Source organism: Lissotriton vulgaris, chromosome 2_1 (genome assembly GCF_964263255.1).
Source record: "Lissotriton vulgaris chromosome 2_1, aLisVul1.2, whole genome shotgun sequence".
Taxonomy (NCBI): domain Eukaryota; kingdom Metazoa; phylum Chordata; class Amphibia; order Caudata; family Salamandridae; genus Lissotriton; species Lissotriton vulgaris.
The window spans coordinates 1,729,614,362-1,729,628,796 of record NC_141687.1 but is presented as its reverse complement, the minus strand read 5'-3'; the positions used below and the strand labels follow the sequence as shown (position 1 = coordinate 1,729,628,796).

Sequence of the window (14,435 nt, the reverse complement as noted above, 5' to 3'; positions counted from 1 at the left end):
GCACAATGGATCAGGTCTTCCGCTTTACCCTTCTACAATGGAAAACCGTGCTACTGAGGAAGGGTAGCCTGTATGCAGCCTTTGTAGATTTACGGGCTGCCTTCGACCTCGTTCCAAGGCCCAAACTGTGGCAAGTGTTGAATACCTGGGCCTTACAGAAGAACTTTTAACAATGTTAATGAGGCTCCATGAGGCAAAATTTGCGAGGATCCAGTGGGGAGGGCATGGAATGGTAACCTCCGACTTCCCTGTAGAGCGTGGGGTACACCAAGGATGCTCAATGGCCCCCACGCTGTTCACACTGTATATAAATGGAGTTGTTTCCCGAATGTTGGCTGAAAATGTTGATGCCCCGTCACTGGCTGTTACCAAGATACCGATTTTAATGTTCGCCAATGACACTCTGATTTTATCCAAGACTCCAAGTGGTCTACAACGTGCCTTAAGAATTTTTGATCAATTCTGTAAGGACCATGGACTAGAAATTAATGTGTCTAAAACAAAGTCAATGGTTTTTAACCCACCCCGAGGCCATAAACCTCATATTGTTATGAATGACCGCCCATTAGAAACTGTTCATGCTTTTACATATTTGGGAATTCATATATCAAATGATCTAAGATCGACCAAACACATAGACTCTGCAACTATAAGACACAGGAAAATAGTTGGTGCACTTGGTTCTGAGCACAGATAATCCCTAACAAAACCAGTAAAACCTGTGCTCCAGGTCTATGAGGCCAAAGCCCTAGGATCATCACTTTATGGGGCAGAGTTGTGGGGTCACGAGAACCTTGGAAAACTACAAACCTCAGAAAATAAGTTTTTTGACTTATTACTAGCCTTCCCAAGAGCACCACCCCTGCTGCCACTTAGGTACGATCTAGGCAGGAAGGCACTAATTGATTTAGCAAGACTGAGACCTATGATTTATTGAAGTAGACTTTGGACTACACCTGAACTCTTACACTATGCGGAGGGATTCATGGACATAATTAAGGCAGATGTGTTCCACAAAATAGGATGGTTAAAAGAACTTAGAAAAACGTTGGGTGTACTAAGCCTTTATATGTTATGGGGAAACTCAGAGGCTGCCTCTTTTCCAACTAAGACTAATCTTAAGGAGATCTATTGGGAGAAGGTGGCAGAACGGACTTGGAACGAAATTAACCAAGAGACTATGGCGGGAAAATTCCTGCAAGCAAAGTTTCTCCCCAGCCTCGAACCATAGGCATGGACCAGCTCCCTCCTTTCGAGGTTTCCACATTGTGAGTCCTCCAGTCACACATAAAGTGAGATTTGCAGCACAGGACTTAAGTTGGTCCTTGAATGTCAGTCACACTGTGTGACCCTCTGCCTTGCAGTTGGTTTCAGTGCTGCGAGAAAGTGCTCCATTAGAGAGTTGTAAGAAAGTTTTAAAGCCCCACTCCTTTCAAACAGAGCATTGGCTGGCAGAACTTTACACACACAAACTGCACGGTACAGATCGGATAAGATCATCTAATTGGTCAATACGTACAGTTTGTGTGGTTTTTACATGGTCGGTTGGAGAGTTTGAATGCAGCTATCGTGCACATATCAATCATGTCTTAGCGGGTGAGGAGCAGGGCCGGACTGGGAACCAAAACCGGCCCTGGCAAAGTGCTCGGCCGGCCCCCCCTCCTCACTGAGGGGGGTGGGGTTTGAGGTGCCGCCGAGGGTTTGAGGCCGATTTTGTTGCAGGGCCGATTTTGCAGTTATGCTGCAAAAACCGCCCTGTAACAAAATCGGCGCCCAGGGGCTCAAAACTGGCCCTCACCCTTGCGGCGCAATGGGGGATTGCCCGGTGCCCGCTATGGCCAGTCCGGGCCTAGTCTGGTGAGGAGAATTCGTCCATGTCCAATGTGTATTCTCAAGGCTGGTGCCTTTAATACCTCTTTTTAACTTAATCTATTTTTTTTAAATGTATTATTTATGACACACACAAGAAGCACTCTATGGTGTTGAAAGTACATGAATATGAAACATTTCACATAATGTTCGTGCCGGTTTTTCCAGCATGAAAAGGCATCTCAAAACTGTCTTTGTCCCAGTAGGGCCTTCATGGGTGCGAGGCTGCCGAATGGCGGCCTGGGGCACCTCTGTGGATCCCTGCACCCAGTGGCAAGCACCTTGGGATGCCGGCCACAGGGTGCAGGGATGAACTGCACCCCTGCTTTTCACATTGCAAGCATGCTTTCTGCTCGGAATGCATGCTTGCATTGTGAAGTATACGAGGGCGGCGAAACCCTGTTCGGTCACATCGTACTAGCAGCGCCGTAACCGACGACAGCAGGTCGATCGGGTACGGCCTCCTGACCGGTCCGACATCGGAATTGGCCTCCATGTGTGCCATTTCAGAGTCACTCTTATTGTTCTTAAAAGTTTCAGTTATTTTTGCCGCTTGGGTTCAAGCAGACCTGCCAACTCACATGGTGCAACCGTGTGTCAAGCAATTTTGGTTGAACTCTCGAACCTCCTCGACACCACAGATCCTGACGTCGCCTTCCTCACGGAAACCTGGATGAACGACTCCTCAGCGCCCGACATCGCCATCGCCATCCCAGAGGGCTACAAGGTCACCCAAAGAGACCGCGTCAAACAAACTGGAGGAGGCATCGCCATCATCCACAGGGACACCATCCACATCACGACCAACACCGACGACACCCTGAAAACCGCCGAACACCTATACTTCCAGATCCGCACCGACCCGAAGACCACCCTCAGAGGCACCCTGATCTACCGACCCCCGGGACCACGCACACAATTCAGCGAGGACATCGCCGACTTCGTCAGCCCGCATGCCCTCCCCTCCGCTGACTACATCCTCCTGGGGGACCTCAACTTCCACCTGGAGAACAACAACGACCGCAACACCACCACCCTGCTCGACAACCTTGCCAACCTCGGACTCAAGCAGCTGGTATCCACCCCCACCCACATCGCCGGACACACACTCGACGCCGTCTTCTCATCCAGCAAAGACATCGCCTTCAGCCACGCCACTGGACTCCACTGGACGGACCACAGCTGTGTCCACTTCACCTTCAGAAGAACGACGATCCACCACCACCAGCAACCGGTTGCTCGGAGCTGGAACAAGAAGCTGGAACAAGATCACAGCCAACCAGCTCGCCGCTTCCCTTAGCCAACACCCCCCCGCCAGCTCAGCGAACCCCAGCCAGGCCGCCGACAACCTCACGAAGTGGATCAACAACTGCGAGGACGAACTCGCCCCACTGAGGACCCCGCCTAGCAGACCCGGCAGCAAGAAGGCCCCATGGTTCACCAGTGCTCAAGAGCTCCAAGAAGAACTGCCGAGCCCTCGAGAAAGCCTGGATAAGGGAACCAACACCGGACAACATGACCGCCCTCAAGCTTGCCACCCGGAAGCACCACCAACTGATCCGCGCCACTAAGAAAACTGCATTCAAGAACCGGCTAGACAACAACGCACACAATTGCAAGGAACTCTTCAACATCGTCAAAGAGCTCTCCAACCCCAACGCCGGAAACAACGACATCACCCCATTGCAAGACCTCTGCAACTCCCTCGCCTCCTACTTCCACAACAAGATCGCGGACATACACAACAGCTTCAGCACTCAACCGACGCACGCCACAACCGAACCACCGCCCCCCACCACCACCCTCCGCGCCTGGACTCCGATCAGCACTGCAGACACCATCCGCTTGATGAACTCCATCCATTCCGGATCTCCGACCGACCCCTGCCCTCACCACGTCTTCAACAAGGCCGACGCGGTCATCGCACCCCGCCTGCGGGACATCATCAACACCTCCTTCGACACCGCCACCTTCCCGGAGAGCTGGAAGCACGCCGAACTCAGCGCCCTACTCAAGAAACCTACAGCGGACCCCACCGAACTCAAGAATTACCGCCCCATCTCGCTCCTCCCGTTCCCAGCCAAAGTCATCGAGAAGACCGTCAACAAGCAGCTGGCCGCCTTCCTCGAGACAAATGGATCCTTGACCCCTCACAGTCTGGCTTCCGAGCCAACCACAGCACCGAGACCGCCCTCATCGCTGCCACCGATGACATCCGAGCCCTGATGGACAACGGAGAAACAGCGGCCCTCATCCTCCTAGACCTCTCCGCGGCTTTCGACACTGTCTGCCACCGCACCCTAGTGCAGCGCCTCAGCAACGTCGGAATCCAGGAGTAGGCACTGGAATGGATCATCTCCTTCCTCGACGGAAGAACACAGAGAGTCCGGCTACCACCGTACAAGTCAGAGGCCACCAAAGTCATCTGCGGCGTCCCTCAAGGATCCTCGCTGAGCCCCACCCTCTTCAACGTCTACATGAGCCCCCTCGCGGCCATCGCACGCCAACACAACCTCAACATCATCTCCTACGCTGACGACACCCAGCTGATCCTCTCCCTGACCAACGACCCCGCCGCCGCCAGAGCCAACCTTCATGAAGGGATGAAAGACGTAGCCGAGTGGATGACGACCAGCCGCCTGAAACTGAACTCAGACAAGACGGAAGTCCTCATCCTGGGTTCCTCGCCCTCCGCCTGGGACGACTCCAGGTGGCCCCCCGCCCTGGGCAGCGCACCCAAACCGACAGACCACGCACGCAACCTGGGCTTCATCTTGGACTCCTCCCTCACCATGACCAGACAAGTCAACGCCGTCTCCTCGTCATGCTTCAACATCCTGCGCATGCTACGGAAGATCTTCCGGTGGATCCCCACCGAGACCAGGAAGACGGTCACCCAGGCCCTCGTCACCAGCCGACTGGACTACGGCAACGCCCTCTACGCCAGAACCACCGCCAAGCTCCAGAAGAGACTCCAGCGGATCCAGAACGCCTCAGCCAGACTCATCCTCGACATCCCACGACACAGCCACATCTCCGGACATCTGAGAGACCTGCATTGGCTCCCCGTCAACAAAAGAATCACCTTCCGCCTCCTCACCCACGCACACAAAGCCCTACACGATCAAGGCCCTAGCTACCTCAACAACCGCATCAACTTCTACGCTCCCAAACGACATCTCCGATCAGCCAGCCACGCCCTCGCCGCCGTCCCCCGCATCCGAAGAACGACAACAGGAGGAAGGTCCTTCTCCTACCTGGCCGCCAAGACCTGGAACTCCCTACCGACCGACCTGCGCCTGACCCAAGACCACCTCTCCTTCAGGAAGAAGCTCAAGACCAGGCTATTCGAGCAGTAGCAGCTTTCCCCCCCCCCTAGCGCCTTGAGACCCTCCCGGTAAGTAGTGCGCTATATAAATGCCTGTGATTGATTGATTGATTGATTGATTGGTTCTCTTCACGCGGTCACCTGGTCGAGAGTCAAAAGCACACAGTAGCTGTGAAGACAAGCTGGAAAGCACTGCAGAGAGTGGCTAACCAGTCAGTGCCTAATTTGCAAAAAACATAAGTGCCAGGGCTCTTGTCAGGAGGCCACTGCACCTTGTACCACACATTTCCCTTCCAAGTCCTGCCAATGAAAGTAACAACAGAAATCCTAAAGTTCACACTTATAAAAGTGTGACAATTCAGACTATTTCAGGCCCCTTAAGCTATAAAAATGGCTTGGGGGCAGGTACTATTACTTTTTGATGTATATTGGCTTAATAACTAACTGTGGTTAAGGTCATCTTTAAGTTAGCCAGACTGTGCCACCTTGTGGCAGACTGTCATAGGCCCAGGTGCTGACATTTAGGTGTTGATGCTGAGCACCGTAATCCACCATCTCGAATTAATCACTGTTTCCAGTTTGTCTTTGGAAGCTATAAGTAGCCGATGGCAATTAAAGGGTTTGGGTGTAAAAACAGCACAGGTCATCAGCAACAGCATCGGAGACCTTTTTGTTTGGGAGGCTAAGTGCATTTGGTGAAGGCCAGAGTGCATCTCAGGAAGCCCTCAGAACGAAGCTTCATCCCCCTCATAAGGCCACGGCCCTCCTCACATGGTGAAATTTGTTTCCAGGGTGGTAGGTATGATTTAAGCATCTAGGGGGCATATTATCAAGAACGGCGTTTAAATCATCGCCGCTTTAGCGGCAGGACACTGCGGCTGAAGCGGCTGTAATGAGCTTGGTAATATGCCCTTGTTAATTCCCATAGAAGCCCAGGTTCTGGTGTGAACATGGGCGCTATGGGAATTCACAAGGGTATATTATCAAGCCCATTATCGCCGCTCTAGCGGCAGTTTCCTGCCGCTAAAGCAGCAATCATTTTAACGTTGTTCTTGAAAATATGCCGCTAGATTTTTGGGATAAAAGATGTGTCCAGTTCCGGTTGCATACAAATCGATTTATTTCTTCAAATTTCTTCAATTTTCAAATATTCTCATCTTCAATTATAGCCTCCAAATTAGCCAACACGTGTTTTGTCAGAAAACAATGTTTTTACGATCCCTTATGATGAATTTTACGATGAATTATAAAATTGTTTATCTTGAAAAGTTCCTGCAGAAAAGCATTTTAATAAGAAATCGAGCATCTGAAAATGCATTAAGGAAAAGCATAAAGGCTTGAGTCTTCAAAAAATGTATGATCATTCATGCCAAAAAAACTTTGAGGGATTTTAAAACTGTTAGCAGAAGCCACTGACAGCAGTTACACGGGTTCTGCCCATAAGGTGGCTGAGCAAGTGAATTACAGTCTAAGAAAGTGAAAAGTTTGACGTGGGACACAGAAACTGTTGTCCAGTACACCCATTTAAAAATGTGTGGGAAAGAGATATTAAAACAACTGGGAAAGCATGCAATTAATTTTAAAATATTTACAGTCTCCGTCCAATTGAAATCCAGAGTGTGCTACCAGAATAGCACATTTTTAACATTGATATACAAAACAAATTCTCCAAAATACTGCTCCCCAATATATTTTCTAGGTAAGAATATTTTGGTAGATAATAATATACACATATTTAAGATGAATAGCTCTGAAGTTAAACATGTGTAAAGCTATACTTACTTATAATAGCCCATTGTGGATGTAGCAGTAGTCTATATTCCGCAGTTGATACTTTTGTTGGTGTGCAGTGGCGGCCGGAATATTTTGGAGAGAGGGGGTGGGCGGGACGCACACACGCACGCATACACATAACACTCACAGGCAGGCATTCACACATGTGCGCACAGACAAGCACATCCATTCACAACACTCCTTACCAAACACTCATACATACACGCACTCACCACACATTAATTTAAAAGAAAACAAAACACACTTAACTGCAGCCAGCTCTGCCTTGGAGGTTCCTGGAGGCTTGAGACTGCTGACGTTCCTCATTGGCTGACCTTAGGGAAGGCAGCAGTCCCAATGTCATGACAGAGTGGGATGAGGTCAGTGAGACTGCTGACCCCACCCCATTCTGTGATTAAGTGTCACTGATTGACACTCAACCCTTGGCGCTTTAGGGCTTAAAACTGATGCGCCCAGGAGCAAGGCAATCAGTGACGCTATCCCTGGTCACTGAGGGGAGGGCCCAAGGGACCTTTGCTAAGCTGAGGATGTCACGCCTACTGGTGCTGTGACTTACTCAGACCAGCAAAGTTCGGTTCAGGCAGCCAGGAGCCTGCACATTTTGTGCATGTCTGGAGGAGGGGCATAGCCCCACAGCCCCAGTGGACTGGCCGCACCTGTTGGTGTGTATTTGTTACCTTGATATTCTGACATAGAACCAGAAAGCATGGAAGTGGGAAAGCAGGTTCTACCTCTATAAAAGGCAACATAAGACCAAAATCATCATGGATGCATTTTAGGCCTTTGCCTGGAATCTGAAATTAATCATCAGAGCAGTATCCGTTTGAAAGAGCCATTTGAAGGAGAGTACTTAAACATTGTGATACTGACAATCTCCTTCAAGGACTTTCAAATTGTTAAAGGCTTTGTGTGCTGATCGTAGACAGGGGCACACCACGAGCTAAATGGGTGCTGAATGGATGACAAGGAGTAGCAATGTTGAGAGCAAAGTTGTACCTTAGGGAAAATAAGCATTATTACATAGAAAATAAATGTTGTACTTAAGGATCATTCTACTAGGTAAAAAGGAATATTGACTTAGCTACCTCAAGCAGAAAGTTCTTCATGTAGCATGAATGAATGCATGGAATAGTAGAGTGATAAACTGAAAGGCATGCTCAGATTGTACAATTTCATAAGCCATAATATTTAATTGACTTTGTGGGTGTTGCATGTATTACTTGCTGTCAAATATATATGAATCCTATTCAAAAGAATGATGGAAAATCAAAGAATTTTCTTTAAGCCTGATTGTAGTTTAGAAGTACACCTGGAAAGCTGTGCCAGCTGCAGGTTTCCAGTAATACATCTAGGAATGTCTTGACTTTTGTAGAAGGATCCTCTTCTGCCTCTCCATAGTTCTAGATATAATGGAGAACTCTGCCTATGAGCAATGGACGCCTCTATTGCAAATGCACATTGTCTTTCTCTGCAGGAAAAAAAATTGATCCTCAAAGAAAAAATTCCCGTGCTGCACAGCAAGTGTGGTGATAACCTGTTTCTTTTTCATCCTAGAATGGTAGTGGTTCTGAGCTAGGTTGAAGTAAACCTCCAACTATTTCCAAGGTGGAAATGGGTCTTCTCCGAATTTGAAAATAGCCTCAAATGTACATTTGTGCACATTCCCAAACTTTTAAGGCAAACTCCATCTTGGAACATCCACTTCTCACCTCTTACGTAGGAATGCATATTTCTACACATTCGTGGCAGAGAGTTCTTCAGTAGTAAATTAACATACGTCCCCAAAACCCTTTTGGGGCATCCGAGCAGGAATGAAAAAGGTAAATGTATTTGTAATTGTATATCTCTAACTGTATTTACCTTTGTGAATAGAAGAATTTGTTTATATGTTTATAATGGTATGTGATTGTGAAGAAAACATGAAAGCCATTACATTTCACAATCTCCAAATGTTCATGCATACTCAAAGTTACCATAAAAGGCAGTCAGTGGTGAATGAGCTCCCAGGAGAATAGATCTTGTTTCTTCTAGTACAGCTGCACTTGTCTTGCTCGATGCACCCAGAGAGGTTAATGTCATCAAGTACAGTTCCTGAAACCAAAAATACAACCAGAGCATTTCAGCACAGAATGATGACAATGCTCTTTGACCATGGCACAATGGGATTTAACAGATAAGCCAATCACATTTCTATGCAATGAGCAAGAGTTCGCCACTCCAAGTAAGTGCCTAGTGTTATCTCAGGTCTTCTCCACCACCAAGAAGATAAAAACAGTACACATAAGATAAAAAATAGGAATGAGATCTCAAGACCATCAAATAGGTGATTTCAATCCAATTTTAGGTAATAATGAAGTCCATGAATCACTCTGTTTAGAATAACGGAGACTCTTTGTTGGTTATTGGTAAGGGAGCTCACTGTATGTCAGTTAGAGATGATTGTTTCAATGCCCTGTCTGTTGTTGTGAGATAGAAATACGTAACAAAAATAAGACTTGCCTATCTGAACATCTAAGACCCATCCAATCTTTGGCTTATGCTAAGATAACAATTGTGATATGACCTCCCATCCTGAGGGGCCACTTTGACACTATTGCCTAATCTCTCTAATGTCATGTCAGTGAGTAAGAAAATGGGTTAGTACCTCTAATATCATGTCAGTAAGATATAGTGAGAACTCGATCTATTAAGTGAGAGTGGTAGAAGTCCCACTCAAATAATAAACCTACATCTCGGCATTTGCGATTCCTTAATTGCGATTTTTAAGGAATCGCAAATGCCTATGCATTAAGAAATCACGAAATAAATTGCGATTTCTTAAAATTCCTTAATTGCGATTAGCATTTTGCGAATCGCAAATAAGGAATCCCTTCCCATTCATTCCTATGGGCCTAGAGGCCCATAGGAATGAATGGGAAGACAATCTCAATTTGCGATTCGCAATTAGCTAATCGCAAATTGAGATTGCGATTTCAAGGGTGCAGGGGTGTCCAAAGGACACCCTGTTGCACCCCTGAAATCAAACAATGCACATATGTTGTGTACACACATGCCCTAAGGGCATGTGTGTGCACAACACGAAAGTTAAAAAAATGCACAAAATTGCATATTTCTAACATTTCGCAAAATTACCATGAGGTCCAACCTCATGGTAATTTTTTCTCTCTAATTGCGAAATCGCAATTTTTTCCAGTTTCATGCATTGCTTTTAAGGAATCGCAAAATTGTGATTCCTTAAAAGCAATCACACTTTAAAAAATCGCAAATATAGCGAATTCTTCACTTTTAGGATAATGCATTCCAAATAGTGATTTGGGAATCGCAAACGGCCAAATTTTGCGATTCGCACCGTTTGCGATTCCTAAATCGCTTGATGCATGTGCCTGATAGTACCGGAAAAGATTTACAAAAAAGTCACTAAATGAACCTGTGCTTAACTATTTGGTGGCTTTGTAAAAAGCAGTCAGGCTTAACTTAGAGGCAATGTGTAAAATATTTATTCAGCACACTACCTCTAATAAATAAACCTTCCAAACCAATTTAGAAAATAGTTTAAACTGCAGTAAATAAAATGAATTCAGAACACCAAAAATCCAACCAGTAGAACCGTGAAAGTGCAATTTCAAAGTTTAGGTAGATATAGGTCCTAAAAGCACGATGCTCTAACTGAAGGTATCTGGTTGCTCTGGCCAGGACAAATTCAGAAGTTCTGGCTGACTCAAGCGCAGGCAGGGGCACAGGACCAGGTTTGAACTGCTAGAAGTTGTACCCTATGTTCTTGATTTCAGATCTGTGTGGTGTTGCTTTGCAAGGCTCCCCAAACTTTGCTGTTGGTTCATTTGAAGATTGCAGCTGTGTGGTGAGGCTTTATGTCACCCAGATTTGGTTCTGATTAAGCTTTGTGAAGAAGCTTGAGGTGTTTTACGATGCTACGTGTCAGTTCAGATGAAGCTTGAGCTGAAGGATGAGGCTTGGCGGTGCTTTGCGTTGCTTTGCATCAGATCCTATGAAGCTCTCATTGGTGTGGCAAGGTTTTGATGAGCTTTGTATTACTTTGCACTGGATTTTTAGGAACATTTAGTTAGGCAAGGAAGAGTTCTCCCTGATGCCAGACATGGGTCCCGGATCAGAGGAGGCACTTCTTCTTGAGGTTCAGGGACTAACTGAAGCAGAGACCAGCAGGGCTCAGGCAGGACCAGTTGCAGTTTCAGGCAGGTCTGGTGCAATGGGTCAGCTGGACAGTTGCAGGGAGGATTCAGGAGCTTGTTGTGTCCCAGTAGTTCCGACAAGAGGTCAGCTAACTGCCCCTTAGAGTCACTCAGGTAGCTTGGGATGAAGGGAGTTGGTCAAGAGATCCTTCTCAAAGAGCGGGGCAGGCCTCAAACAGCAGTAAATTCCTCTCAGGAACAAGGTAGTCCTTCTTTTGTAATGGCCACAGGTCCAGGAGTGTAGGGATTAGTGGCTCAGGAGTTCCAGTATCTACACTTGGTGCCACCCTTTGAAGTGTGTGGACTCCCTAAACTACCCACACACTGGGTTCTGGAAAGCCCCTCTCGTCCCCTGTCAAGTCTTCAAGGAATCTGGGTTAGAAAAAAATGGTTACATGTTATGTTCCTTTGTGTGTGTGCTAGAGGCATCCCTTTTAAATGTAATTGGAGCAGGGAACTGCTGCCCCCAACTATCCTGGAAGAATAGCCCATTCTGCCAACACTTAGGGGCCGATCAGGATCGCGGACGGACTTGCGTCCGTCCGCGACCCCAGAGCAGGAGGGAACCTCCGCATGGGCATGCGGAGTTCCCTCCTGTGCAATTAGGATGTGACCGCCACCCTGGCGGTCACATCCTCTATTTTTAACATTGCGGCGGGTGCAGCTTCAAGCTGCACCCGCGGCAATGTTAAAAATGCACGCATTGCTTTTGCATGCAGAAAGAGGCAGGCACCGTGCGGTGCCTGCCGCTTTCTGCATGCAAATGCAGGGGGGTACCATAGGTACCCCCCATGTGCACCCCCCACCCCCCCTTCACCTAGGGGGCCCGCAACGGGCCCCCGCAGTGAAGTTCCGTATGCTTTTCCACGGCGGGAAACGCGCCGCGGAAAAGCATAATTCACTGCCCATCCTAATATGGTGGACGGTGTCTGAGAGACACCGTCACCATATTAGAGCTTTTCCGCCGCGGTTGTAAGCCAACCGCGGCGGAAAAGCTGCGGACGGAAACCAGGACCCACCAGCCATCCTAATGTGGCGGTGGGTCCTTGGTCAGTCCGCTGCGGTTTTTCCGCATCCTCGGGGCCGGCGGTGGCTTCCGCCGGCCCCGAGGATGCGGAAAAACCGCTATCCTGATCGGCCCCTTAGTCACTTGGTCCCCCCTTGCCGCACTGTTTGGGAGGAATACACAAAGGTAAACTGTGGTCCTATTCACAGTCGTGCAAATCAGGACACTGGCAGAAGGTACAAATTATTAGGACAAGAAAATGCCAACTTTCTAGAAATGATACCGGAAACAAGCATCATGGGACCGGTTTTCGGATTCATAATCCTCATCAGCCAGGCAGATCAGTTGACTGGGGGTGAGTGTTTGATTTGCTCAAATGCTCCTTCCATCATCCCCTTTTGTATCGCTTTGTTCGCCCTAAGTTGGCAGGGTATGCTCAGACGTGAGTCCCTGGCTCACCTGGCCACTGGATTCAAGATAGCCTGGCTGGTGAGGATTATGAATCCGAAACCGGTCCCAGGATGCCTGTTTCCGGTCCAGGGAAGACAAGGCTTGGCAGTTGGGGCTGGACTGTTCCCATGAGGCACAGGGTCAGACTGATTTGCATATGGCCATGTCTGAACTGGGGTGGCTGAGTGAGATAAAGAATGGTGATGGATTAAACCCAGATCAGTTGACTGGGGGTGAGTGTTTGATTTGCTCAAATGCTCTGTCCATCATCCCCTTTTGTATCTCTTTTTTTGCCCTAAATTGGCAGGGTATGCTCAGACGTGAGTCCCTTGCTCACTTGGCCACTGGATTCAAGATAGCCTGGCTGATGAGGTTTATGAATCCGAAACCGGTCCCAGGATGCTTGTTTCCGGTCCAGGGAAGACATGGCTTGGCAGTTCGGGCTGGACTGTTCCCATGAGGCACAGTGTCAGAATGATTTGCATATGGCCATGTCTGAACTGGGGTGGCTGAGTGTGCTAAAGAATGGTGATGGATTAAACCCAGATCAGTTGACTGGGAGTGAGTGTTTGATTTGCTCAAACGCTCCGTCCATCATTCCCTTTTGTATAACTTTCTAGAAATGGTTTATTCAAAGTTATGAATTAAAATCCGACCTTACCTTTAAAGAATATTTTAAATTACAATTCATTAGAGTATAAACCTCATTTTCCTATCTGCTGCCAAACATATGTTATCACCTATTAAGTGTAATAAGATAACAGAATGTTATCCTGTGGGGGAGATAGGGCTTGCAATAGTGAAAAACGACCTTAGGATTTTGCACTATCAGGCCATGTAAAACTTTAAAACACATCCTACTTTTTAAATACAATGCACCCTGCCCTATGAGCCTTTAGGGCCTACTTTACCTGTGATTTAGGACTGCCTATTTGTTAATTTTGCCAAATCGAAATGGCAGTTTTTAACTTCAAACACGGGCTGCAGTGGCAGGCCTGGGATGTTTTAATGTGCAAATTAGTGGGTGGCATAATGAGTGCTGTAGGTCCTCCTATAGCATTTAATTTACAGGCCCTGGGTACATGTAGTACTATCAGCTAGGGACTTACAAGCAAGTGAATGTGCTAATTGGGTGCAGGGCAATTTTACAATGTTTGGGAGAGAGCGTGTGCATGTCCTCAAGCTAACAAAAACAAATTCAGCAAAAAAGAAGGGTTGAAAGCAAAAGGTTTCGAGGCGACACTGCTGGCAGGGCCAGGTCCAACAGTAAGTAAATGAGTTGGGGTTAGTTATGTCCTCCAAAAGCCCCGAAAAGAGACCATTTTCTCTTAATGCTTGGAGTATGTGCCAGGGAAAGCACACGGGGTGCTTTGCTAGAATTTTTTTTTAACCTTTGGACAGCAGATGGATACGGAGGCATATGCAACTAGAAGTCTGGGAGGGGGGATGCATAAACTGAACAATCCACAAGCCAGAAACTGTGGCACCCTCCTCAAGAACACGTTGTGATAGAAATCAATGTTTGTTTCTTGAATAGATTTCCCACCAAATGTTTAAAAAGTAGCATAGATTATATTTTCCACTAGGATGTGCTGCTCCCTATAATGTGATTGATAAATGGCTTGTGGGAGGTAATCTATAGTACGTAGAGGGGCAACCTAATAGAGTACATGAGTACAGCTGGGTCAATGACATGAACATAATATGGCACTCAGGTATTCTGAAGTGGGCATAAGGTCTTCGTGAGCCTGAGGTGGGGATGTGCAAGCCAAAGCAGAGA

The 14,435-nt window shown here is 47.4% G+C and overlaps 1 protein-coding gene across 1 annotated transcript in view; it reads right to left on the bottom strand.

Annotated features, from left to right (window-relative positions):
* LOC147733202 (mucin-2-like) overlaps positions 1-14,435 on the bottom strand; it is a 1,332,790-nt gene that overhangs the window by 869,076 nt on the left and 449,279 nt on the right. Inside the window, exon 8 of the mRNA XM_086957736.1 lies at positions 8,965-9,082. Within this exon, the coding sequence (XP_086813862.1) occupies positions 8,965-9,082 (118 nt within the window). The remainder of the gene's footprint in view (positions 1-8,964; positions 9,083-14,435) is intronic.